Source organism: Aphelocoma coerulescens, chromosome 2 (genome assembly GCF_041296385.1).
Source record: "Aphelocoma coerulescens isolate FSJ_1873_10779 chromosome 2, UR_Acoe_1.0, whole genome shotgun sequence".
Classification (NCBI taxonomy): Eukaryota; Metazoa; Chordata; class Aves; order Passeriformes; family Corvidae; genus Aphelocoma; species Aphelocoma coerulescens.
In genome coordinates this window covers 64,137,137-64,162,210 of record NC_091015.1, presented here as the reverse complement: position 1 = coordinate 64,162,210, position 25,074 = coordinate 64,137,137, and the positions used below count along the sequence as shown (strand labels likewise).

At 38.5% G+C, this 25,074-nt stretch overlaps 1 protein-coding gene across 2 annotated transcripts in view; it reads right to left on the bottom strand.

The window, feature by feature from the left end:
• Positions 1-25,074, bottom strand: part of VPS41 (VPS41 subunit of HOPS complex) — a 122,543-nt gene that overhangs the window by 82,151 nt on the left and 15,318 nt on the right. For both annotated transcript variants that reach the window (XM_069007822.1, XM_069007821.1), the window contains exons 3-4: positions 17,737-17,844; positions 14,610-14,687 (exon numbers count right to left, since the gene is read on the bottom strand). In XM_069007822.1, coding sequence (XP_068863923.1) covers positions 14,610-14,687; positions 17,737-17,844 — 186 coding nt within the window. The remainder of the gene's footprint in view (positions 1-14,609; positions 14,688-17,736; positions 17,845-25,074) is intronic.

Here is a 25,074-nt window from a genome sequence, read left to right as displayed (position 1 = left end):
CAATTCTGTGAGAAATGCAGTATTTACAAGCTAGGAATCTAAACATTTTAATAGTTGTCTGTGACTTCATGCCTTTTAGCCATGGTTACCAGGCAAGCCACATGCATGTTAGGAGTGACAAGCAAAGCAGTGTTCAATCATACTTACAGCAAAGCTCATTTTACTTCAAGAGGTTCCCATCACTTCTAAAACCCCCTTAATCAGTGCTTTCATCCACTCTTTTTCAAGAATTTTCAGAAACTTTTTCTAAATTAATTTAAGCATTATTATTTATCTGTGTATGAGGAGCCAATTTAGTTTTGATTTGTCTCAACACTGATTGTCAGGAGCACATCCGGGAGGGGTTGCACATGTGCCACGTGCAGGAGGCAGCTAGAGGAAGCCTTGTCTCTGAGAGGACTTCACCAAGCAACACCTCACATGGGCCAGGCGGTCAGCAGGAGACACTGAACTCCCCAGAGGGCCTTCTCCAATCGGATGGCAAAAGGTGTCTACCAATGGACTGCAGTGGGACACTGGACTGCGCCAATGGTCTCCTGCCAGCAGCCAGACTCTGGGAGGAGCCAGAAGGCATAAAAAAGGTAACTCCACTAGATGCTCTGGGGGGATTCGGAGATGGTGGTTTTTGCTTTTGGGGGCTTTTTGCAGCTTTTTGAAGACTTGTCTTTTGGCCGGGGGCTTTTGGGACTTGCTTTTTTGCTTTGGCTTCAGCCTGCTGACGGACTTGCCACTGCTCCCTGGGGCTTGCTGCTGCTTGTCGCTGTCCCGTCACTGGCTGGCTCGCTTGCTCGCTCCTTTGCCCTGGCCCCAGCCTGCCTTTTGGCTCTCCTGCCCTCGCTGGCTCTTGCTCGCCCTCGCGCCTGTCCTGCCTCCCTTTGTCCCTGACGGCCGCCCTGCCGCTTCCCCCCCGCGTCCTTGCCTGGGCTGCCTGCATCCAACCCTGCCGCGCTGATCCAGCCCACCCTGCCGCCTGACCGTGACCCTGTCCAGGGTCCTGGACCTCCGATCCGAGAGCCTACTCAAGCATGTCAGGCGCCCGTCGCAACTCCTTTTTGTTTTTTTCGTTACCAATAAACGGTTCTCAGATACAACATTTGCCTCGTTTGGCTTAATTTCGTTCCTGACCACCCATTTCTAAAACAACTCCTCGCAGTTTCCCTCAGTGGAATGCAACACTGTACATACACACACACATCCATACTCACAGCAGACAAACATCTAAAGATCTTTTCTGCTACATGAGTATCAATCTGGATCTGCATAATAATTATGTAGCTGTTCCCCATACTAAGGCAGATTGTATGTACACAGTTGAATTGTAATAAAAAACTGCCTCCTACGAGTGCCTATTTTTCATTTATTCATGTTTCATCTGCATGCCATTCACATAAACAAGCATGTAAAGCTCCAATGTACAGCAATATGATTAATCAACCCACGGTTTTATATGTTAGTCTACTGGAGTATGGACCACCATTTTTATGTTTGTATTATTTCCACCATGGTGGAGGTATCCAAGTGTAAAGTACTGATTTTCAAACAGAAACCACCTCAGTTACTGCCATAATTAAGCTAAGATCCTCACAAAATACAAGCCTTGCTCTAGGTAGGATGAGGAACTTGCTTTGAAAAGCACCCCAAATCCTCAGCAATAGCTAAGCAGAAGTGTATTACATGTTGTGTGTCCCATCTGTTTTGACTTCAAAACACTCATACCCAAAGATCTCTTGTATTGAGGAACTATCTTTAAAAAGAAACTGAACCCATGCATTTTTCTTGCACCAATTGCTGTAGTGTCACACTGACTTACATGTATTTTGCATATTTGTAGAATTTTATTGATACAGCAGAGGCAAAAGCAACTCAAAATGCGAATTCTGATGCTGTATCATATTTATATGCTGTATCATATTTACCTATAAAAAGATAGAGTATACACATACCTGTGTGTTTACTCATAGCTGAGAAACAAAGCACAATAACACAAAGGTTTAAATTGAAAAGGCAGCTCTAGAAGTTACAGAAAAAGATGTTCATCACTGCCTGCAACGAAGTAGTATCCGCTGAATTCACAACACTTAAAAGTTTCATTTGCTGAAAATTTACTAATATCCACGCCAAAGAGGTTTAGTTGAACAATACTAGCAGTGAAATTCTGGTAAGTGAGAATTCTTGCTCCATTGCATTTCCTATAACACTCTTGAATCTGTCATTCTCCAAATGAAAAATGGGAGATTATGTTGGTTAGAAGAAAAGGGTGGGGGGAGGACTCAGGAGAGTGACAAGGTCTGGGACACAGAACAATAACATTAACTTTTATTTTGTCTGCAGGAAGGCAGACCTTGCCTACAAAAAACAAAGATCTCAAAAGCTTGTCTAATACTAAGGGAATATGAGGACAAGAAATCTCTCACATATATAGTCTAAGACAGTGAGAAAGAACAAAAAGCCTACAGTGATTTCAGTATTTTCCACATCAGTGAATCCCTTAACCTTGTTTGTCAACTGCAGGGACTAAGACGAAAAAAAATATCCAAGGAAAAAAAAATATTAACAAGGGATTTCCCTAAATCTCTAGTAATTACTAGATAATCAGAATGCTTGTTTAGGAATGATGGAACTATTACCAAAACCAAATCTGTATTTGAAAACCTAGACTGCTTCCTAGCAGAATTGAACTGTTAGCTGATTCCTGGTGGATCCAAAGAAGAATCTCTCTTCTATTAAAACACTGGTGTGTACGGAGATACCCTCCTGGGAACTATGTGCCCAAGTAAGCAAACTACTCCCATTTCCTTCTCTCCCCAGGTCCCCTTTGCCGTCCTCTGTATAACTGTAGGGCTCTTCAACAATGTCATGTCCTAAGCCTTCCCCTACTTCTTTGTTGGTATCTGTGTATTAAAGCCATCTGAAAATATGAAGCAATATTCCCCATCACACACCCATGGGGAAGGCTGAAGTACAGGGGAAGGGCTGAGGAAGGTCTGCTGGTGATAGATATACCTTCCTCGGAAAACCCAACACCCCTTGGGGAGAAAAACTATTCCAGGCAATGTGGAGGTTCACCTCACCAATTTCTCTAACTGCTTTCTTTTCAGAATAGTTTGCCAAACACAATGAACTTGTGAGAATTCATCTTTAAATACAAACATTCAAGAGAGGCTACTGAATTATTAAAATGGGATTTAAAGAACAATCCCGAAAGCACATCTAAAACTCTGAGGATGTAACTTAAGGGGCACTTTCACTGCTTGTTTCTAACAGAATACCACCACCAGTGTCATTAATGTATTTAATAGAATTTTGTAGAATTCCATCCTTCAAGTGGAAAGTATGAAATTTTACTCCATTTCTTGATAAGCCACCTTTCCACATAAGCCACAGAGACATGAATAATGAAAAAGGCCAAGCAGGTCATACAGTGTAAGTTCTTGTCAGGAGAGGTTTTCTTTTTAGAGATTATTTTATTGGTGCTTCTATCAAACAACTTTTAAAGAAGCAAAGGGGCTGTTAACTATTCTGCTCAGGGCTCATGCACTGTTGTGCCAATATAATTTCCAGAAAGGTTTTCTAAACAGCCATGATGCTCATCCCACTCTCTGACCTAACAAAAGATAGAGGATATCACCACATGGAGCCTAGAAACCCTGTTTCTCCACACATTCCACATATGGCCATTATTTTCTTCATAGTTCTCTTTTTTCTATAAACTCACTGAAAAACTGTAGTAAGTACTTTCCCCAGTTATTTTAGCTTGTCAACCACTCCACTACAGACAATGATTCAAACTCAGTGGCTACTGAAATTAGTGAAAAGATCTCCACTGATGTAATCAGACAGATGCAGAAGTATTATAAGGGAATGAACTCCCTTTCCTGGCTGAGAACAACGTAAGTAGTCATATTCCTGGCATAGTTAAATATTACACTGGGTGATCAATGTTCAAGTTCAGCCAACATCTACACCTACAGTGTCATTTTCCCTTGTAAACTTTGAGTTATCAACACTGATACAGACTGGCATAAGTCAGAGCTATATGTAATAATAAACACATTTTCTGATTACTGAAAGCACCGTATTCTCTTTGAACACCAACTCTGGAACCTTCTTTATTTGCAATTATAAACATCTGGGAAAGTCTCTGTAGTGGTTTGGGATAAAATACTCATTACTGTTTATCTTCTGTGAGATAAGAATTAGGAGAAACGCAAAGCAGGCACCAAATTTGAAAGAATATAAAGAAGTTTATTAACAGACCTAAAAGAAGAGGGAAAAAAAAAAAATTATACCACCTTCAGAACTCTCCTCCTCCCCCCACCTTCCTCCCTTCTCCCACTGACAATGTAAAGACAACCCCTAAGATGTTCAGTCTGTTTACCACTTCCATAATAACCTTGTTCAGTCCATTTAGAAAGAGAAGTCTCTTTTTGCTCGTGCTATGAAAACAGTATCACACCGAGACAGCCACCCACTTCCAAATATTGTTCAGTCCATTTAGGAAGAGGAGTCTCTCTGCTTGCGATGTGAGTCCCTTCCCCCGACCTGCAGCTTTTCCCGCAACTGCTTTCGAGGGTCCACTCTTGAAAGTTTTTTGGGGTACAATTTTAAGGTTGAGCCGTTCAGAAACATAAAATCAGAGGCCCTTCTCCTTCCCTGGGAGCAAAGGGTCTTCCTTATCTTCATCTTTAAGACTATCTCTGGGAGCATCTCTAGGAACTGAGGTTTTCTCCTTTCCCGTTTGGAGCAACAGTCCTCATCTGGTCCATCTCTCCCTGTCCAAACTTCTCATGAAATTACAGCTGCGTCAGCATCTGCCTATTGCTTATGAGTTGAACACTCCACCCCCCCTATCTTCATGAAATTACAACGGGATACTCTGATATATCATAGCTTCACAACAGAATTTCAGCTTTAAGCATCTCCTCTCTCTCTTCCCTCAGGTTTTCAGCTCTTCACAGCAATAAAAGGGTTAATCTCACCTCGGCCTTGCAGCTGGAATGTGGCTTATCGCTGTTGGCCACCTGACCTCTGACGACAGAGGTGCCGCTTTGCTGAAATCTTGGCCGCAGTGGAGTGGGGGGGGAAGCCAAGCTGCTCCGGTCGCCCACGGCAAAGCTGTGGTGGGGGGGTTCCACGGCTGGAACAGGCCCATGGCTCCAGGCTGGCCGTGGCCCGGCCCCCGCACAGGGCCTGCAGCCACTTGTCCCAGTGCCAGAAACAAGAGAGAGCTTGGGGGGGATGTTTGTCTATTCTTAAGTGTGTATCACAGAGGCGGTCACAACTTTAAGTGGCTTAAAGAATTGTCCATATTCAAACTGGCCAGCTGATAGGTTCTATCAGGTCCCAGAGGAAGCTGTAAGCACCCCTTAGCAAGGATATCCCTTCCGGGACTATGCTTGCTAACCTATGACAGTCTCACAAGTCTACCAGAGATACTCAGCAACAGTCAATGGTGGGTATCTGATTCTTGACAGGATCCTAAAAACATATGCAAACCAAAAAGATGGAGGGAGATAGAGAGTACTCACACAAGTAGAAACTGTGTATTATGAAGTGCACGGTAACTTACTGTAAGCAGTATATTGTATGCCATATCCTCATTGTGACAGTAAGATAGGGAAAGCTAAATATGAAGATGAATTGATCCTGTGCAAGTTCCTCAATGCATTTACATACAAAGAGGCTCTATTTCAGTACCAGTGAAGTGTAGACTTGATTGCATATAATAAACTTTATTTAAAGTGGATCAAAAAAGCAAACAGATTCATTCACTCCATCTTTACACTGCTCACATTTCAAAGCTCCTTTTCATAAAACTGCCAAGACCTGCAACAACTAGACTTCATTTAGCAGCCAGTTTAGGATTACAGTGGTGAACCTTCCACCTCTGTATCAGAGGACACTGAGTGAAACTAACTTCTTCAGCAGCACCCCAGTGGAGATGGCCAGCTAGACAGTACATAGTTTTCTCAGCAGCCACTCTGAGGGTATTAACACCAGAGACTGGTCAAATCTGGACTGTACATGTTTAGTGTTCCATCATGAGTGCAATAAACAAAGTGCTCTACATATTGACATGTCTTTTAAAGCAAATAAGTCTCATCCTTCAGACAGGAATATTTGTTAGAATTTTTAAATTTTTCAATAATATCCTCCCCCGTGGGAAAAACTACTTGGTTTTGCCTTCATGTTTTGTTCATCATATATGCCCTGTTGCGTCATTATGTATTTTTAATAGTGCTGTATTTTTATTGTTAATGGAAACAAAGGGCTGTAGCTCTATCATTAATGTCAACTAGTATAAAAAACATTGTCCTCCAGAACTCAGTCTTTCTAACCAGGAAAACATTTTCTGATGTAAATAATATTTTATTAATGCCTGAACTCTTAATAATTCTGACAGGCAAACTACTATTATTCTATATATGCACATAAGTGCCTGCCTTCCCTATGGACAAAAATGCCATCCAGGTATAATACCCCGTTTGAAAGAAAAACAGCCCTAGAAATCAGCAATACAGTAGCTTCTTACAAATCAAAGCTCTCCAAATCCTCCCTATGCTTTTAAGTGTTACTAGGTTTTAGAAAACACACATCTGAGTTAGCAATCTTCTATGAAAATACTTACTCAGTGCTACCGGAAAGTAGCTGTTTCATTGGTGCCAATAAAACTCTAGAGCAATTTGGCACAGTGGTCCACTTTCTAAATAGTCATGAGATGTGATACACATTCAAACAGCAAATGTTACCAAACCTGGATGGTGAAAGAGTTAGAAGGAAAAAAAAATTGTTTTCATGATTTTGATGCATCTCAATAGTATCACAAATAATTTTGTTCAAAACTGTTTGAAAGTGAAACATGTAAATTCACTTAGCAGGATTACAGTAAGATCCTCTATTTGATCCTCCACAAAAATAAGAGGCAACAAGATCTGGTGAATAAAGAAAAAAAATTAAACTTTGCCCTTTCATTGATCAACAATGCTGTATTAAATACTCCAGTAATAATGTCCTTAATGTCCTTCATGTTTAGCATCCTCCCCTTTTGAAATATCTTCCCCCTAGAATATTCAATGATTCAATTCTTTTTGAAAAAACATGCAGAGTATGATAGCACCCTACCAAGTAAACAGAAAGTGAACTATTTTCTGTGTCTAGATGCTTGTGATGGAACATTATTCAATCACAGTCCTTTACCTCATTAAATGGTAATGTAACAGATTTCTACTGAAATCAGTGACATTAAAGAGGGCTGCTAAGCTACCTTAAATGTAATCCATTTAGAGTTGGTCATGAAATGCAACTGACAAACAATAGGATACCCACTCTGAAGAAAAGTGATTGATACTGCAGAACAAAAAAGGAGACTTCTTCCTATGCTTCTGTCTCAGTTTTAGAGACAAAACTTCAGGAGGAAACGCTCTGGAATGAGTGTCTCCTCTGAAGGGAAAGGACCTCCCCTTTCCTCCTCCAATGAGGCAAATTGATAACAGCAGGTGAACGTGGGAAAATGAACTGTTTATTAACACAGAACAAAACAGAGTAGAACAGGAAAAAAACCTCAAAATACAACAAATGCCTGCAGAAGGAACAAACACACGGGCTGGCAACTGGGCTCCCCCAGTCTCTGGGAAGGGAAGGGGAAGGAGAGGTCCATGCAGCAGCCCAGAGTAGGGCAGATGAAAAAAAAAACCTGTTGACTCTGGGGTGCCGGTCCTCCTCCCCACAGGAGGAAAAATGGTTTGGTGTTCCTCAGGGCTCAGACCAGCTGGGGCCACCCCGCAGGCTCCCCAGACTGGAGAGAAGGGAAGGAAGGCAGTGAGGCAAGGGGGAGGGAAGGGAAAAATTACCCAACACAACCTTTTTCCAGCTAGAGGCAACAAAAAAAGAAACCCAAAGAGCAGCACAGCGCTCCCGGCGCACTCCCTCCTGAGCCCTGCCAAGCCCCAGAGCCCCCGAGCCGTTGGGCCGAGCCATTGAACTGACCCGCACCCCGCGTGCCACGGCCCCACCCTCGGGTCCATCTTAAAGGCACAGCATCTTTAAGCAGATGGTTAAGGAATAAAAAAACCCCAAAAACCTTATAACATCACCGCAGGATAGCTTCTATGTTAAAAAAAAAAGAGGAAAACAATATGCATTTGAAGGGTAATAAAGTTGTTAGAAGGACCAGTTGGTCTAAAGATGGGGCTGTAATCCTTCTAAAAAAAGGTACATGGGCAACATAGTTCCTAGTCAATAGTTCAAAAGAGATGGCAGAAACAATTGCTATCCCAGAAACAGCTGATAAAGTACTTAAGCTTCATACTTTAATTGAAACAAATTAGATCTACAGCATACATGGTACTGTTTGCTGCAGTGCAAGCACACATTAGACTTGTATGAGCTAACAACATTCAAGAAATAAATGACTGGACCATACAAGACCTTCTATAGCTGAACTCATAGTTCAGCTGCACTTTTAACATTATTCTGCACTAAGCAACAGTTACTGAAACTGCAAGCTTGAAAGAATAATTGAATGAAATGGTCACGCCTCAGTTTTGATCTATAAAAATTAAACATAAGTGATTCTAAAATTGTTTAGAACTCCCACATTTCATCCAAGCAACACTATTAGTAATAACAAATGCCTTCCATATCCCTTTGATCTTTTTGGTTAACTAAAAATTTAAACAATACTCCTTTCAAAGGAAAGTCAGATACAATGGTACAAAGATGATGTGCAAAATATGTACAAAAGGTTGGTTTTTTCTTGTTTCAGTTTTGTCAGACAAGAAATGTTTCTAGATCTATGGAATAATGGTCATGGCACCACAATTTCTGCCAGTCTAGGCAAGCTACCACAGGTACACCATGATTTGTGCCAAAGATGGCTCCTAATCTTCAACAGTTCCATAGTTCCCACTGGAAACACTCCAGGTCACAAGCAACCTAATAAGCACAGTACCACAATAAACATATAAAACATACTTTCCAAGCCTTTATATCAAAAAGCCAGACTCAAAAGGCCATCTGAGTTATTCCCACAACTACTGTAAAATCCTTTGGATTTCCAAATCATCTGCAATTAAAATGGAAAGACAGACAGAAGCAGAAATGCTATTAAATTGGATGTAGACACTGAAGTCTTAAAACAAAAATCCCAAAAAATGACACTTTTATCCATTTTTTTTTTATTTGAAAGAGCTAGGGGCTAGCATAAAGCATTTAAGACATAAGAATGCAACACCCACTTGGGTGGGAGGTCCCAGGGTGGAGAAGGAAACCTGTCCCTTGCATAGACACTTGCTTCTATCAAAACCTTCATCTTTATTTTAGTTTTTGGAACTATCACTTAAAGTAGCCCGCTTGGTTTTGTAAAAAACACAAGATTTCAGCTTCAAATTTAACAGGCACAGTGACACCATGCAAAGACTAACACAGAGCTACCACATATTTAAATAAATTCTGTTGCTTCACTTCACTTCCTAAGTTTTCTTACATAGTCTGATACTGACAACCTAAAATGATGTAGTTAAAAGTAATAAACAGGGAATTTTAAATAGCCTGTCAAAATAAGTGACATTTATATTATCTTAGTCTCAAATTCTCATGCAAAGTTCCATCCAAAGCAACTTCATCATGAAAAGCTAAAAGTTACCTTCCCCATTGAAAGGTGTTGCATAATCTCCCACAGCAGTTAGTAAGTTTTGCATTATCACTAGCAACAGCACTCAGTGCTTAAGAACAGGTGTTTTTTTGTTAGAAATGGTTTTGTCTATTTAACAATTAAACTCTTGCCAAGAGACGTCAAGTCAACTGAAACCTCTGACATTTTCTTTGCAACCTGATGAGTTATCAGCAAAACCAACAGGCCACAGACTGACCTTCAAGCAAGGTCTTGCTCCGGAGTTTGGCAAGTGCTCTAACTTCAGTATACCCAAGGGCAATGATACCACCACAGAAGGAACTCCCTTTCAAGTTTTCAGGGTAGCAGAGACGACCTAGTGATTTTGGATTACTATCATTCCAACTAAAAAACCCACAACTAGTTAGTGCTACACAATGTAAGACAATCACAAAAAAATCCCACGATGCAAGGAAAGAAATACATTGTAAAAAGAGATGCTGTGAGGAGGTTTCTTTCTGAAAGTCTAGCAGTCTTGAATAGCTCACAAATGTTGCATGCTAAAAGGACTTCAATTTCTTTGTACTAAGACAAGCCTTAAAACACTATTTACATCATTTTCTAGACTCATGCATCACCTCTGAAACACCTTCAATGCATTAAACTTTTAAATCCCCATTACTTATAAAATAGGCAATCTTTCCCCTTCTAACAGACTGGCACCATCCAAGACTTCTTACCACTTTTCCTTTAAGTTTGATGTTTACTAGGAGACCAGAATGGGGACAGGTTTTCCTGCCCTTTGAAAGCTTTTTGATTTGTTATGTAACTAAACATGTTTGTACAGCTTTCTTCGTATCTACAAATCCTTAATCCACAGGATGTCAGTTCAGGCAATAATTATATTAATAAATTGTAGACAGTCTAAGAAGGAAAGAAAGATGGAGAGACATTTGGAATTAACGTGCTGTGAATCAGTCCTGCATCATCCTTTGTCAGTGGAATTAGCAGGCTTTTCTTCCCTCTTCTTGTTGCATTTTAGTAATAATTTTCAGTGCATTTGACACATTTCATCTCACTCAATGCACTGAACCCTAATACAAGGGAACACCAGTTTGTCAAACATATGTTATTGAGGATGCATACCAGTTAATCTTAGGCAGCTGACATTGTCAAAGACAAGCCACACTAGCAAGAGCTACAGAAATGCTAGGCAAAGAGGAGAGAGGGATCACGAGAGCACAAGCATGACTGCTGAGATACCAAGCAACACAAAAGGCCAAAGCTTCCCACCTCCCGTCTCAGTTCTCCCCAAACCAGAAAATCTCTCACAACAGTTTCAAAGTACGCAACAGTTTCAAAGCACACATCTCCACTGCTGCTGACAAGAGGAGCTGCAAACCTGAAAAGACTAGTCGTCCACTTGGCATAGGATTCAGCATCAGATACTTGAAGAACTGGATGAGAGCAAGACTTTATTCTGAAAATAATTTAGTTTTTTACAGGAGTTTCACAGAAGCGTCTGTGAATATTTATGGATCAAAGTAGAGCAGACACTACAGTATTTGTAATCCAGGATAACCACATTGATTTGCTGCTATGGACATTATGAAGTGCAGTCCTAAAAGGTTTTTTAAACAATAAACAAAAAAGTGTGTTACAACAGCAGAACTTCTAGGGATGCCAAGCTTTATATTCTAGTGTTTCTTGCAGCTTTTTTTAGCTCAAATTAAAATGATAAATGCATTCAGTCTTCAACAGGAATGCTGTCATTCAAAACTTGGCCATTCTGGAAATAATGCTGGTGAATTTTCACATACTGAAATTTGGGTGAATTTTCTCCCTCATTTTGCTGCAAATCCTCCAATATATTTTTTATACAATTTGGCTCAAATGCAGATGTGAGTCAATATAGAAAATAAAGAATTTATTATAAAAGCAAAACTCTTATTTCTTCAATTTCCAAGCCCATTTATATTTTTGAACATGGCTTCCTGAAATTAGGAAAGAAAGACAGAAATCAAGAGGACTATGAGTGCAGTAGTGGAATTTTTGAAGTGTATTTAATATGAACTTACCATTAAAATGAATTTAAAAAACGGTTAAAAAAACCTGCTCTTGCTTCATTCTGGTTTATTTTACATACTAGCAATATTTCAGATCTATTAAAGTTCCCCCTGTATGGTTTGGTTTTGATAATTACACATTTAACAGATGTATAGAAGAGTAATTAATTTTTTCATTTCCCAACTTTTCTTTAAAAAATACCCAAAACCAAAACAATCCCCTGAAAAATAGAGATAAAGACTCAAATGAAGAACAGTTCCTTGAATTACGTAACTGATTTCATTTGTACAAAGGGTATCACATTGCTATCCTTACCATTAATTTCTGCAATGCCACAAGACACAAAACATCTGCTGAAAAGATCCTTTAAAAAAAATACATAAAAGACACTCCCCAGGCACACTGTTTACTGCAAACAATTAAAATACTTCAGTGGTAATACTGCTATTTTACTCAGAAAAAATTCTATACAATGCTTATTTCCAATATTCAGTAACAACAGATACTTCCCCTATTAACAACTTCAAGATAGAACTGTATGTGCCATTCCTCCAATGAAGAAGGTTCTGAGAAGGAATTTGTTCTTTTTGGATTAGAGAAAAAGAACCAGAAAAAATACCACTCGTGAAAACAGTCTGTGCCAGCACATTTACACGAAATGCTTCGTCCCTGTATGACTTCAGGAAGTAACTGCCTTTCTTCTCAAGAAAGGGCTAGGTTTTATTTGGGATTTACAACATGACAATACTTTAATGCAAATTTCCCAGGAGAGATAATAAACAGGCACTGGTAGGAGAGAACTGAAGGAAGATCTCACTGAATGTTTGGATAGTGATGCCTCTAGTCTGAAATCCAACATCTTGAGAAGTTCAGGTTAGAAGGAAAATATTTTGACATACAGCCCCCATTTCAGAATAAACTGTCTATGGGTTCAGCAGCTGACAATATTAATTTAGAAAACTTCTCAGTTTAAGCAGCCATATACATCATGGAGCTGCTTTCTTCTCACATAGGCAGCCTGTTCTGTTCTACAACAGTTAGTCATTCCTTGAAAAGCTTTTCTTTTAAAGACAAGTGGTGCTAGACAAAAATCATTCTTCTTCAAACTAGAAAAAAAGGGGAAAAAAAAGAAAAAAGAAGCACCATTTACACCTAATCCATGATATAATCTGTTGCACTGGAGACATGTACATTACAAAAAGAGACATAAACATTAAGAATAGAATCCAAGAAACATTTCTTTTTCCTATTCTCCAGCTCAAAAAGCAGGTTGTACTCAAACAATAGTTTTGAAAAAAATCATTGCCATATTTATAAGGAGACACAGCACAAAAATCATCCTGAAGCATGCTAAGTTTGGAAAAGTAAACATCTTTGAGCAGAAAATAATTATATAGTCCAACACTAACTTCATCATAAGAAACCACCTCCCAGCAGGCACTGGTAGAGCTTTTTAGTAAAGAAAAGCAAAGAATATAACAGCAGATTTGGGAGGGTGGGTATAAAGAGAATTCAGGGATTTTGTTTTATAGAGTTTAGCAGATAGCAGGTCCTCTTGTTCTTTGCTCTACACCTAGGCAGTCCCCTAAGTCTTTACAGAGGAGGATTTCATCTCTTGGAACCAGCGTGAGAGAACAAGGCATTGGTGGTAGACAGAAGATTGTTCTACAAATAAAATTTTCCAAGCCCCTTACACTGAATGGAACAAATACAAGTTTACGACAGTTAATGCCAGACTCAATACAAAATCTCCACTTCACTGGAGTGAGTCTCTGACTCTCTTTTCTACTGCAGCAATGGAAGAGAATAATTCAGGTACACTTTAATCTGACATGCCCCAAACAGAGCAGCATGCATGTAAAGTAATCAGAACTGCAAGGGAGACACCAAAAGCTTTTCCTCCTTTGAAATGCAGTCAGCATTCTCATCTGCAGGGCTGATGCACGTACAAAATTAAAAGAAATAGAAATACATAATTAGCTTGACTTTAATCAATCCCTAGTAAAGTCATTGTCAGTCTGACTAAAATTAAATCTAAAAATTTCTTCAAAAGCTGTGCCTAAAAGTTTATACTCCCCTACTCCCTTGCACAATGCGTAGCTAGGTTTTTAAAAAATATAAACAAAGCTTTCCATCCCTTCCATGCAGCTGTGTCAGCTTTAGAACACACATTCTCTTTGCAAACGTGTCCATATCTTGTGATGGTTTCTATAGCTAGTGCTTACACTGCTATGAAAAACCAATGCTTGGCTACAAGAATTTTTGACATCCTGAGGAGAAAAAAAATTGCTAATTCTCTTCCTGCCACTCCCCAAGAAAGACAGGAAATTTGAAACGAATGAACTCATATCCACAATAAAAAGGAACATTTAATACTCTAGAACAGAGCTTTAAATTTAGCATTTTATTCCTCTGACACCATGAAGCACAATAAGGAAAAAGGCTTCTTCTTTTCCGTCAATCAATACAATCCCTTAGTAATTCAAACTTCAAAACATTTACATAAAATATTAGCATTATATATTTGTAATTGATAAACTGAGCCAGCAAGGTAATCAATCAATTTTCAATTACTTGTGGCAACTAGATACGATGATAGTGCACAAACTAATAACTGACAACAGTCACCTAATGAACAGGCTCATGCCTTATGGAAATAATGAGCTTCTGGGTTCCATTTTTAATAGCCACTTGAAATCATAAATATGTATTTCCTCTTCTGCTTCATGGAAACGTTTATTATATATAAATTGAGATGTGCTCACCACAAAACCATCCAGCATAACTTCTTTTTGTAAGGACCATACACTGCTTTTTATGTTATGGAATGCATTAGTGTAATTGCAGGTGTAACAAGAGTGTTAACTGACTTACTGTACATCGCAGCATTTTTACGTCGCTGTAAATGGATTCTGAATAATGTCATACTTACAACATCAAACTTCTGTGTGATGTTCCCCTGGACATCAAGTAAATAAACTTTGCCATAATGTGTTCCCAGTGCCAAAAACTGTGAAAGAAAGAGATTGATTACATAAACACAAAGACACCACAAGAAATACTACAGCAATGCTAAATGAACTCCAGGATTAGTAACACTGGGGAAAAGAAAAAAGCCCACCATTTTCTATAGAGAAAGGTTATTTTAACTGTACCCAAAGCATAAAACAGGGCTTCAAGCCTATATTACTGTGATAGTGTGAGTTAGCTGTCAGAATGAGTCATGAGGACCCTCATCCACTGACAACTAATGGTGCGTCTGCAGTCTGTACACACCAGCTGATGGACTGTGGCAGCAAATTAAAAATGCAGTGTGAGAGCAAGAACCAACGAAGATCTGAAGTAGTTCCTAGATCCTTTCTGCAGCTTTGTTTCAATCCTAATGTTTCCTCTGAGTATTATTTTTAATTCTCCTTCATTATTAAAATAAAAACAAAGTGTTCAAACACAGCAAAAGGCCAGCTGTAAGCCACTGGTAAAATACAGCTGAATTAAGGAAGGTCTCAGACAGTGCATTTAAGCACACACCTGGCTTTGCTTTCCTTCACATAGTAACATTCCCAAATAGAATACTCCCAAGACAAATACACTTACTTGGAAATCCCAGGAGTTTATTTCTAAAATATAGTAGCAAAATAAAGAAATCTCCACATAAATCCATACTATCACAAACTTATTTTGATACAAACAAGAAGGAAATTGATTCTGAGAGATCTGCTGCTAATCGAACCATGTGAACTACACCTAAACAGAAAAGGCAGAATTTCAGTACTACTTGATTTATGATAGAGATTTCTTTTATTTGCCTCCTCCCCCACCCCCCCACTTTCAGCATTACTGAAATAGTCTAGGCTACTCAATTCTCTGTATTTCACTGCATGTGAGCATGCTTCATTGCAACCTATAATGAAATGCTCAAATTTACAGGCACTGCTAAGCGTGTCAGTCAGGCAGCACAATCTTTAAAAAATAACCTTACGGAAAGTCAAGGTTTAAAAGGATTTATCAAAATGGAATTGCTTAAAATGAAATTTCAGTTCAGGCACTTAAAATATGAAGCTACATTAAAAGGAGTCAAGAAAGGGAAAGAAGGGGTTCATTAGAAATTCATTCCCTTCAATGCCTTTCACTCCTGCAAGGTTGCCTTTTTTCAGGAAGAAAAAAGTCCCTCGGGTAAAAAAATCAATACTGGTTAATAAAACATCAGGTGTGCAGACATAACTAGGTATGACTATTCCACTGCACAGGCCTGCTTGAATGCACCAGGTGCCATGACGATTAGTCATCCAGTGCAGACAGCAAGCCTGGTGAAAATATGATGCTTTAGCAGCAAAAAAGGAAAAAAAATTCTGGGGGGGAATTAGTCTGAACGCAGAAGCCAGATCTCAGGATTCCCATCAAAGTTAAACTGCTTTAGTCAGAGTCATATTTTACATATTACTGTATAATTTTTCTAAAGATAGCATTTAGCAAGGCTTTTCCTGTTCATTTAGGGGGAAAAATCCCCAAAGCCCAACCAGAATGAAACAGAAATACCCTTGCAAAACCTATAACCCAGCTTCATTTTTAAGCTCTCTGTTGTAGGAGACCTATTCCTAAAAGACTGCAGTACCTGGCTTCTAACAATATTGATCCTTCTCATAAATAGTGTATCTAGTTTGCTGGAAAGCTGAAAGTGCTGGGATACTTCAACAATTTTCCTGTATTGTCATGCTTTGTGACACTATAGTAAAAGCTGTATCTGTGCACATCCTTATAGAAAAATTGTGTTAAATTCTTGGCTTTCAAAATTTACCTGAGATTCGGGACTAAAAGGTAACAGAAACAGGCCATAGACAAGGAGGAAATGCTTGCCAATTTTCCAAATATCTGTGTAATTCTAAGTTGTCAAAAACATTTTAAAAAGACTTATTGTTTTCATTCACACAGTTAAAATACAAGCTTCATCTTAAAAGCCTCTTGAGCCATAGCAACAGTCCTCTGAGGAAAAGAAACACAGCACAAGTCAATCTAAAAATATAGCCAAATAATAAAGATAGATCCCTCAACAGTAACTGTTAAGGAGATATTACTGGCTAAAAATTATACATTCAGAAAATAGCTACTATGTTTTATATACTAATAGTTGATAAATCATTAACTCATACTTTCAGGTGCTCTTCAGCACGACTCAGTATTTTAAAATGATTTTCAATACTTATGAAAGAGAAGAAAACTCATAAAATACAAAAGCAATTCTTTAAATCACTAAAGAAACATATGAAGTTTATTCCTTTTAAGAAAAAAATAATAATTTTTCTTAAAATTTCTTCAGTTTGCAATATCTATTACTCTATCCCTATCATTTTCTGGTACTTCAAAAACCTTAGCATGTGCATTTCCTCTCCTTGTTTTTAACATACTGAATCAGGGAAGGGGAACAGGGAAGTCTTAGTACACCACCACCCAAAAGAAAAACCTAAGGAAACAAAAAACCCCTGTAATTTCTTTCTTCTACACTATATTAACATATATATAACATATATATAACACAGCTGAATATATGCTAAGCTCCTGGCATGATAAAGTTGGTCTTCACTGATACAGGCTGTGCACATAAGCACAGTATATACCATCTTCCTTTCTGAATAAAGAAAAGTTAGGACTGTATTCTGATTGCAGTTCATAATATTGTTCATAATTAAAATGGAGTGAACATTTTTCTAGTAGCTTTCTAGTACATCTTATCTAACAAATCACTGCATCTTGAATTCTCACCTCATTTCCTCATTGAGAAAATGTGTTTCTCACTGAAAAAATGTTTGATACAAACAAGAAGGGAATTGATTCTGGGAGATCTGGTGTTAATTGAACCATGTGAACTACTCATTTTATCAGTGAGAAAATGTGGATTGTTCAATACAGGTTATTGGTGAATTTTGTTTATGTTACTGTTGTCTTGCACTGTAACTCTAGATTTGGCATCAGTTCTACACAGAAATACTCTGATGCATTATAAGCACAGATAAATATATAAAACCAAGCAGAAGTGCTATCTCAGCCACAAAGTCATATAATACCTTTTCATGCACTGTCATGCAGCTGGCTGCATCCTTCTGGAGAATTTCTGTCATTCCATTAGAAAGCCGTTCATACTTGAGCTTAGGCTCTTCTTCACTCTCATCTTCCTAAATTTTCAGGAGTGCAAGAAAAAGGGAGCAAGAGAGAAAAAAACCAAAAATATTTAAAAGTTTATTTAACATAAAAACAAGTTAAAAGATATCCCAAACCTATCACACAGCAACAGGCGAAGATGGATCACTGCAATCTCTTCACAACAGCCATTACAATCAAAAGCCAAACTTTCACAGTTTAATCATCTGAAGGGGTTTGGGCTGTGCTTTTTTGTTACTGGTTTTCCTTTTTACTCCAAAGTTCTGGGTGCAAAGACTGTAGAGCAGCATGTCAATTCAGCTGTAAGAGGCACTTATTCGATATCTAAAAAGCAGGAAAAAATGTGCATGTGTACTTTGTTACATAAAGTTAGTTATTTGCAATTTATAAGTAAAATACAAAAAGGATGGATATGATAATGAATGATGATAAAATAAAGTGTGCCACTGTAGCCACAATGAACTGAAAGCTGAAGCATGCATGTTACAAGAAACTTCATGACCTTTACAAGATGCTGCACCTCTGTAGGAAGGATAGTGGCAAAATGCTGTGAACAAAAATAAGAAGAATCCACTAGGAATAAGTTAATTGTCTAAAACCCACCAATGGGCTTATGGTTAAAAAAAAAAAATAGTATAAATATGTTTTCTGGGAAAAGGATCTGGACACTGTATGTTCCTATGAATCACCTTTACCTTTTGCATGTTAGGATTTTTTCTGGTAAATACTGAAGCTTTCCTCTCTTTCTTTTCAAGTATGTTAGGTATTATCACCCAATCACTGCTTAAATGCAAGGAAAGATCATGGGGCAAAGAGTGAAGAGAAAGGAAACCAAGCTAAAAAAAAACCCCAAGCAGCAAATGTATTGATCAAAGAAGACCCAACATGTTTATCTCTTAGGAAAAGAAAATCCAAGTTGCAAAATAGCTCTTTGGTCATAGGCATCTATCCGTAACAGACGGTCTATGGAAGTACAATGCCAGAAAGATTCCACAGGCTTCAATAAGTCTCAGTCAATCTTATATATGCACAGACATACACAAACCCTTATATATCCCTTGGTCCTCACTGGGAAACAGTATATCTGCAATAATATTCTCCTACAATCGCTATTGACTGTAATGAATATATCAACACTGTGTATGTTTCCCACATAAAACACATCTTTCATTCCGAAGCAACCAGAATATACCAGTGCAGTGCTCTACTTAAAGGAGTGCCTTGACTTCCCACCAACCACTGCCTTCCAATTCCTAAAAATGCAGTGTCAGCCTATGGCAGAACTGTATTTGTGCAACACTTTCTTGTAGTCAATGATGCAAAAAATAAATTTGGAAGAGACATGTTAACTGGTTAATAAAACATATTTTGTTTAAATTGCCTTTGGAATACTAAAGCCAGTTTTTCCCAAGTTAAATAGTACAGCCATACTATGTGTGCTACCATCATATATGGTAACATGTACATAACCTCATAAAAAACACAAAAAAGCCATACATAGCTATGGAAACACCCAATATTTAGCCCCATGCTTATAGAAACATGCTGCAAAGAGAGTCTGTTTTAAAATGTTATGTGAGAGTTTTATGACAGAATACAAATTAGATTAATACAGGGATGTCAGCAGCGTATGATGTAGGAGTATGAAGTGAGGTGTCAAAATGTCCACCAAGAAACAATTTTATTCAGTAAATCTAACACTGAACAAAGTTGTTACTAGACAGAATGACAATGTCAAATTACAGGTCTGTATATAAATCAGTCAAATTCCTCATGCCTACAGATCCTTAATAAATGGCTATGAGGTGGAGGGAGGAGGTAAAGTCAAAGTAAAAAGCATACATGTGATGGAAGGAGGGCGTAAGAAAGTATGTGTCCATTTTATACCAATTAATACATTACTCCATTTTGTACATTGCTTACAAAGATTACACTTGAAATGCATGGGCAATCATTGAATAAATTCATAAAGTAAAAATTGAACTCCAGTCATCTAGTTTTTATAAGATCCCACATGTTGCTGGGGTCTGGACATCCAATGTGCAACCAACATGAAAAGTTAATTCTAATCTCTTGAGTAGTTTGCATAAAATCATTCATCCGTGGACCATTAGATAAAGTTACTGTAAATAAGTTTCGCCTGTCTTATTTATGAGTGAAAACTAAGTAATTTTTTCTGCACATGAATATATAAAAAGTATATACTTTCAAAAGTCAGTGCACCGAAGCATTCTGCCAGGCTTCAAAGTAAGTAAATAAAATGAAAACTCCCAAATATTAGGCATGATGATGTACCTATTTCACGCTTTCTTGACAGGTATCTTCTATGTTAAATAAAAGTCAAGCTAAAAGGTGAATTGAAATGAGGTTGGGGCACTTTACTGTAAACAAAACGAAATGAAAAAGGTGATTTGCAAAAATTCAAGATTTCTCTACTGCTTCAGACTCTGATATATTAAATGCATTTGATGATCTCTTATTTAAAGTATCAGAGTTTAATAATTTTAAAGGTATTTTTGTATCAAGAAAAGCTTTTATGCAGTTTGAACTTCTGAAGTAAACACAAACCCGTGTTAATAAAAGTAAATCAATAATTTTTGTTAAATTTTAATAATCTTGCAAACCCACAAATTAAACCATGAGCAGTCTGAGTTGAGATGTCAGTTAGCTGCGTTTCTATGACAACCTAAAGGAATAGTACAAGTCCTGACTTGCAGCAAAGCTAAGATATAAACAGAGTGACATTTACCCTATATAAGAGAACTCACAGCTGTCCTTTTTAAAGGGAAATAATAATAAAAAAAATCAATTGCTGAACTTACATGGATTTTTACTAAGTGTATGATACTTTTAATCAAACCATTCTAGAGGATTCTAAAAATTTGAAAATAAATTTTGTTAACACTGCTTTTTGTACCACCACTTAATACTACTTCAATATTTAATGCCTAAAACTATCTGAAACAACAATACTGAATTTTGAGATTCTTGACAAATGTTTTGAGAGAAAAAGAAATAAATACTGCACAAAATGTGTAAAGCACTCCACACATAGCAGCCTTAAATTCTGAAAGGGAAGGAGACCCACAGAGCTGACAGGAGGAAGATACCTTTGTGATGTTGTAAAATAAACAACGACCATTTTTCCATGACAAGAATGCTAACTTGAAACTCATAATCCATTTGATTTTCTACTTGCCTTTTAATGCTAAAGCTGGCAGTTACATCGCTAAAAATATGCTGTAAAGAACAGGTATCCATAAACATTTCCCATTGAAAGCACATTTCCAACTGAATGAAATACTCTAATTAGCCCCTAAGACTAACACAAACCCGTTCCTACTAAGAGCTCTTCCAGTTGTCATTGCTGAACACTCCTGAACTGAAAACAAATTCCTTTTCATACACCCAGCACCTACTCACTTACCAACTCTTCTTCTGGAATGGATTTACAAAACTAACAAGAGCCACAAATTGTGCAATAAACTCTCAACAGGCAAGTGTCACTTTGAGGGATGCTCACCTGCCTTTCTGAACAGAGGTTCACAACCTTCTTCAGATATTCTGCCCCATCTTTACTAGCTTTGCCTACAGGAACTATTGTGTAGGAATCATGAGTAGGAAAAAAAAATAAATCTGAAATCAGTCCTCTTGAAGAAAATTTCCAGAAGGAACCTGTGGGCAGTTCCCAGAGTTATTCCATCAGCCCACATTTGCTCCTGCAGCAGAGGATCTGCCAACAGGACTGTCTGTCACATGAACTACATGCTCTATTGATTACAGATACTCTAATTATGTTACAGGCACTGACAGCAAAGTGTCACCCCTCCCACACATGGCTTGCCCTCAAAGTTTTTCAATGACTTTATGGAAATAAACATTGCATACATTATAAGGCAAGTGTCCTTCCCCTTTGCTGCACATCTTCTGTCCAGTCCCAGCTAGAATTCCAGTTACTCTAAGTGTCCATTCCAGCCTTGTTTATGCCTGCAAGTTTTGATCCTGCAAAGCATTTAAACTCCAATACAAAGATAGCTGAGGTCCATCACTGAAGCAATTTCAAAGAAGACATACTCACACCCGACTCCAACAAGGCCTCAGTATCATAGGCCTTCTTAAAAGGCTATGCCTGAAAAAATAAAAGACAAATAAAACCCCTACACTTAATTCTCTTTTTTTCCCATGCTTTCTTTCAAGTTTACCTTGATTTCAGACATTATAAGCAAAATGTTAAATGACCTCATTTCCTCCTGGCCAGGACAGGGTTAATTTTTGCAGTAGCCAGGAGAGGCATGGCTAGGGCACAGAGGCTATTCTACACTACCTCATGTCATTGCCAGGTGTGTGGAAAGAAGGCAACCCTTCCCTGAAGAGAAGGGGTTCCTTCTGGTTGAGGAAAGGACAGGTTTCATAATGCTGGTTCCAAGCTAGAGTGCTGTGAGTATTTTTGCATGTGAATCACTCTCTCTCTTTTGTACACTTTTGTTATTAGTACTGTGGCAGTTACTGTTATTTTCTTATCTCACTGCTGTTTTCAGTAAATTGTTCTTACCTCAACCGGTGAGCTTTCCCTTTTGTACCTCCTACTCTCCTCTCCAGCCCACTGCAGGGGAAGGTGAGGAGGGGAGCAAGCAAGCAGCAGGTAGTTTGTAGAGTCTCAGTGGGAGCACTAAAGTGGGGAGTACCTTTCCTAAATCACAATACCCCCAGCTTACTGGGTCATTCAAAGTGCTCTGCCTCTGTTTATCTGAGTACTTAATGTTTAAGACACATTATAAAATCCCATTAAAAAAACCCCAAAACCAAAACCAAACCAAAGAACCCCATTCTGCTGCAAAAAGTGCAAACACAACATTACTTCAAAAAAGTGAGAAGAGACTACTTGGCAATTTATGAGAGTAACTCTTCCTGACATTTAATACAGGTCAGGCCTTTAGAAACCCTAGTAAGAAATCAGAACTTTTATTTATTTAAATAGTCATCACTATCACACAGAACAAAAAAATTAAACCAACTAGTTAGAGCTCCAGAATTACTAGTTTGCACACCAGATGAAGATCTCCAGTAGAACCAAAGAAACCAACTCAAATGATTTTTGAGTTTAAATAAAGGTTCACAGAACGTTTTCAGTTATGCAAAAATGAATAAACACATCCTTAGTGCTCTGCTGGGGGCAGCTTCACTTCTTATAGAAATTCAATGACAAATATAAAAAGAAACCAACATAAAAAGACCTCAAGCCCCAAAATGAAGTCTCCAGGGATAGTTACTTATTTCTCTTATATATGTGCAGAAGCACAAAGTGCAGCAAAATACCCAGCAGAACTGAGTTGCCAACATAATTTATTACCTTTCTTGGTTTTGACATCTCGACTTGATCCAAGGTATAGCCATCTCCAACTCTTGATTTTTTTAATGGAAATAATGTCTTAATCAGGGTGTTGACTGTCTCAGCTTTAGTTTTGAGGGCCTGTGAGACTGGCTGGAAAGGATCTTTCATCTATAAAGCCCCTATTTGACATGGGAGCAAAGAGTACTTATCCAAGTGGCTGGTGCCCTGCTGAGAAGCTAAATAAATGGATGACTTCTAAACAGACTGCTATGAAAGGCACATCATCAGTGGGGTTTTACATCATCATCTGACCCCCCAGCTGTCTGCAAGCCGTTCATATCACCAGCATTGCTTGGAAGGGCAGGACTGCACCTAGGACGGCTGTGCAAACCTTACTTTGGACAAGGGAGCCCAACAAGCACCTTTCAAACTTAAGGTTAACTGCCACAAGATTTCCAAGAGGAGACAAGTACTACCTGACAAAAGATACAGATAAAACTTTTTATTTAAACCCTCACATCATTTCTACACCTGGGAATTGTACCACATGGGTCATAATGCCTCCTTTGGTGCAATAAAGAAATTATGACTATTTTTGGTCTTTATCTTTCCAGTTCTGCTCTCAGACCTTTGGTAGCACCCAACTATCTCCATTCATTCAAGGTAAAGAGATACTGATTTATAAATGAACCTGATTTTACATTTACTGAATCCCATTCCCCAAAATCTACAGAGAAAATATCTAACACCAAGTGCCTCAGATAAGCAGGTTCATTTATCTGTCATCTCTAGTTTTGTCATATTTAGGCTAATTGTGGCTCAGATAATCTGGTAACCCAGATAATCAGACAGAAGCCTCTATATTCTCAGTATCACCCCAGGAATATCTACGTGCATCGTTTCTCACTTCCTTCTTTACCGTATTTCACACCAAATAATTTTCTAATAGCTGTATGCTAAAACATTGAGACTTACCATACTTTTCTTGTACTTAATGGCAGAAATTAAGCTTGAAAAACCATACAGTTGGTTCACCCCAGAAATAAGACTTCAGTTTAGACACCCTTGCTCAGCTAGGAGCAAGCAAATTCTTCAACCTTGCTGATTTCGACAGCAAGGCAAGATGAAGGCAGAGCAACTCTCTACTGCAGCTCTGCAAGACTAGGTCTGCTGGCAGGGTTACTCTCAGTTTTGGGACATGAATGGAAAAGGAAAACAGTGACTCTGCCTGCCACAATATTATGAAGGTTAAAGGACTGAAGGACTGCCTTCCAAGTACCAGTCAATCCTGCCTGTAATCCAATTATCCAAAACACATAAAGGGGCTGGCTCCCACTTAACCTCCACTTTTAAGACCGCAGAGTCCTGAAGGCTCAGAAGTCTTCTCCTAGCCTCTCTCTTACAAATCTCCTCTGCTCCATCCCCATGTAACCCTCAGATGGACCTTTGCTGACACCCTAACTCCCCTCAAACACTTTATCAAGCCCTCTCAGCCTAGACTCCAAGTCCAATTTCAACACTTTTCAGTGTGCCTGCCAGGAACCCCATCTTCTTCCTCTTCAAAACTACCATGTCCTCAGTTGGACGCTCAGCCAGGCAACCCTCATGGCATAGCTTTCCTAGACACAGTTTTTAATGACTGCTTATAGCCTGACATGAAACAGCTGTTCACAGACACCAGAATCCACCATGAACAGCTCACCAAGTATACTACAGGTGGTTCTTGGAAAAGCCAGACCACAGCTCCCACCTCAGCTGCACACCCACACCAACTCAGAGACATTCAGAGGACAAAGATCTAGACTGACCACTAAGCAAATGGATTTGGCAATGCAGACAATTACCATCCTGTATTTTCATGACCTCTTTCCATGTCTTAAAAGCACAGATGTTCTTATAATACATGGAAGGA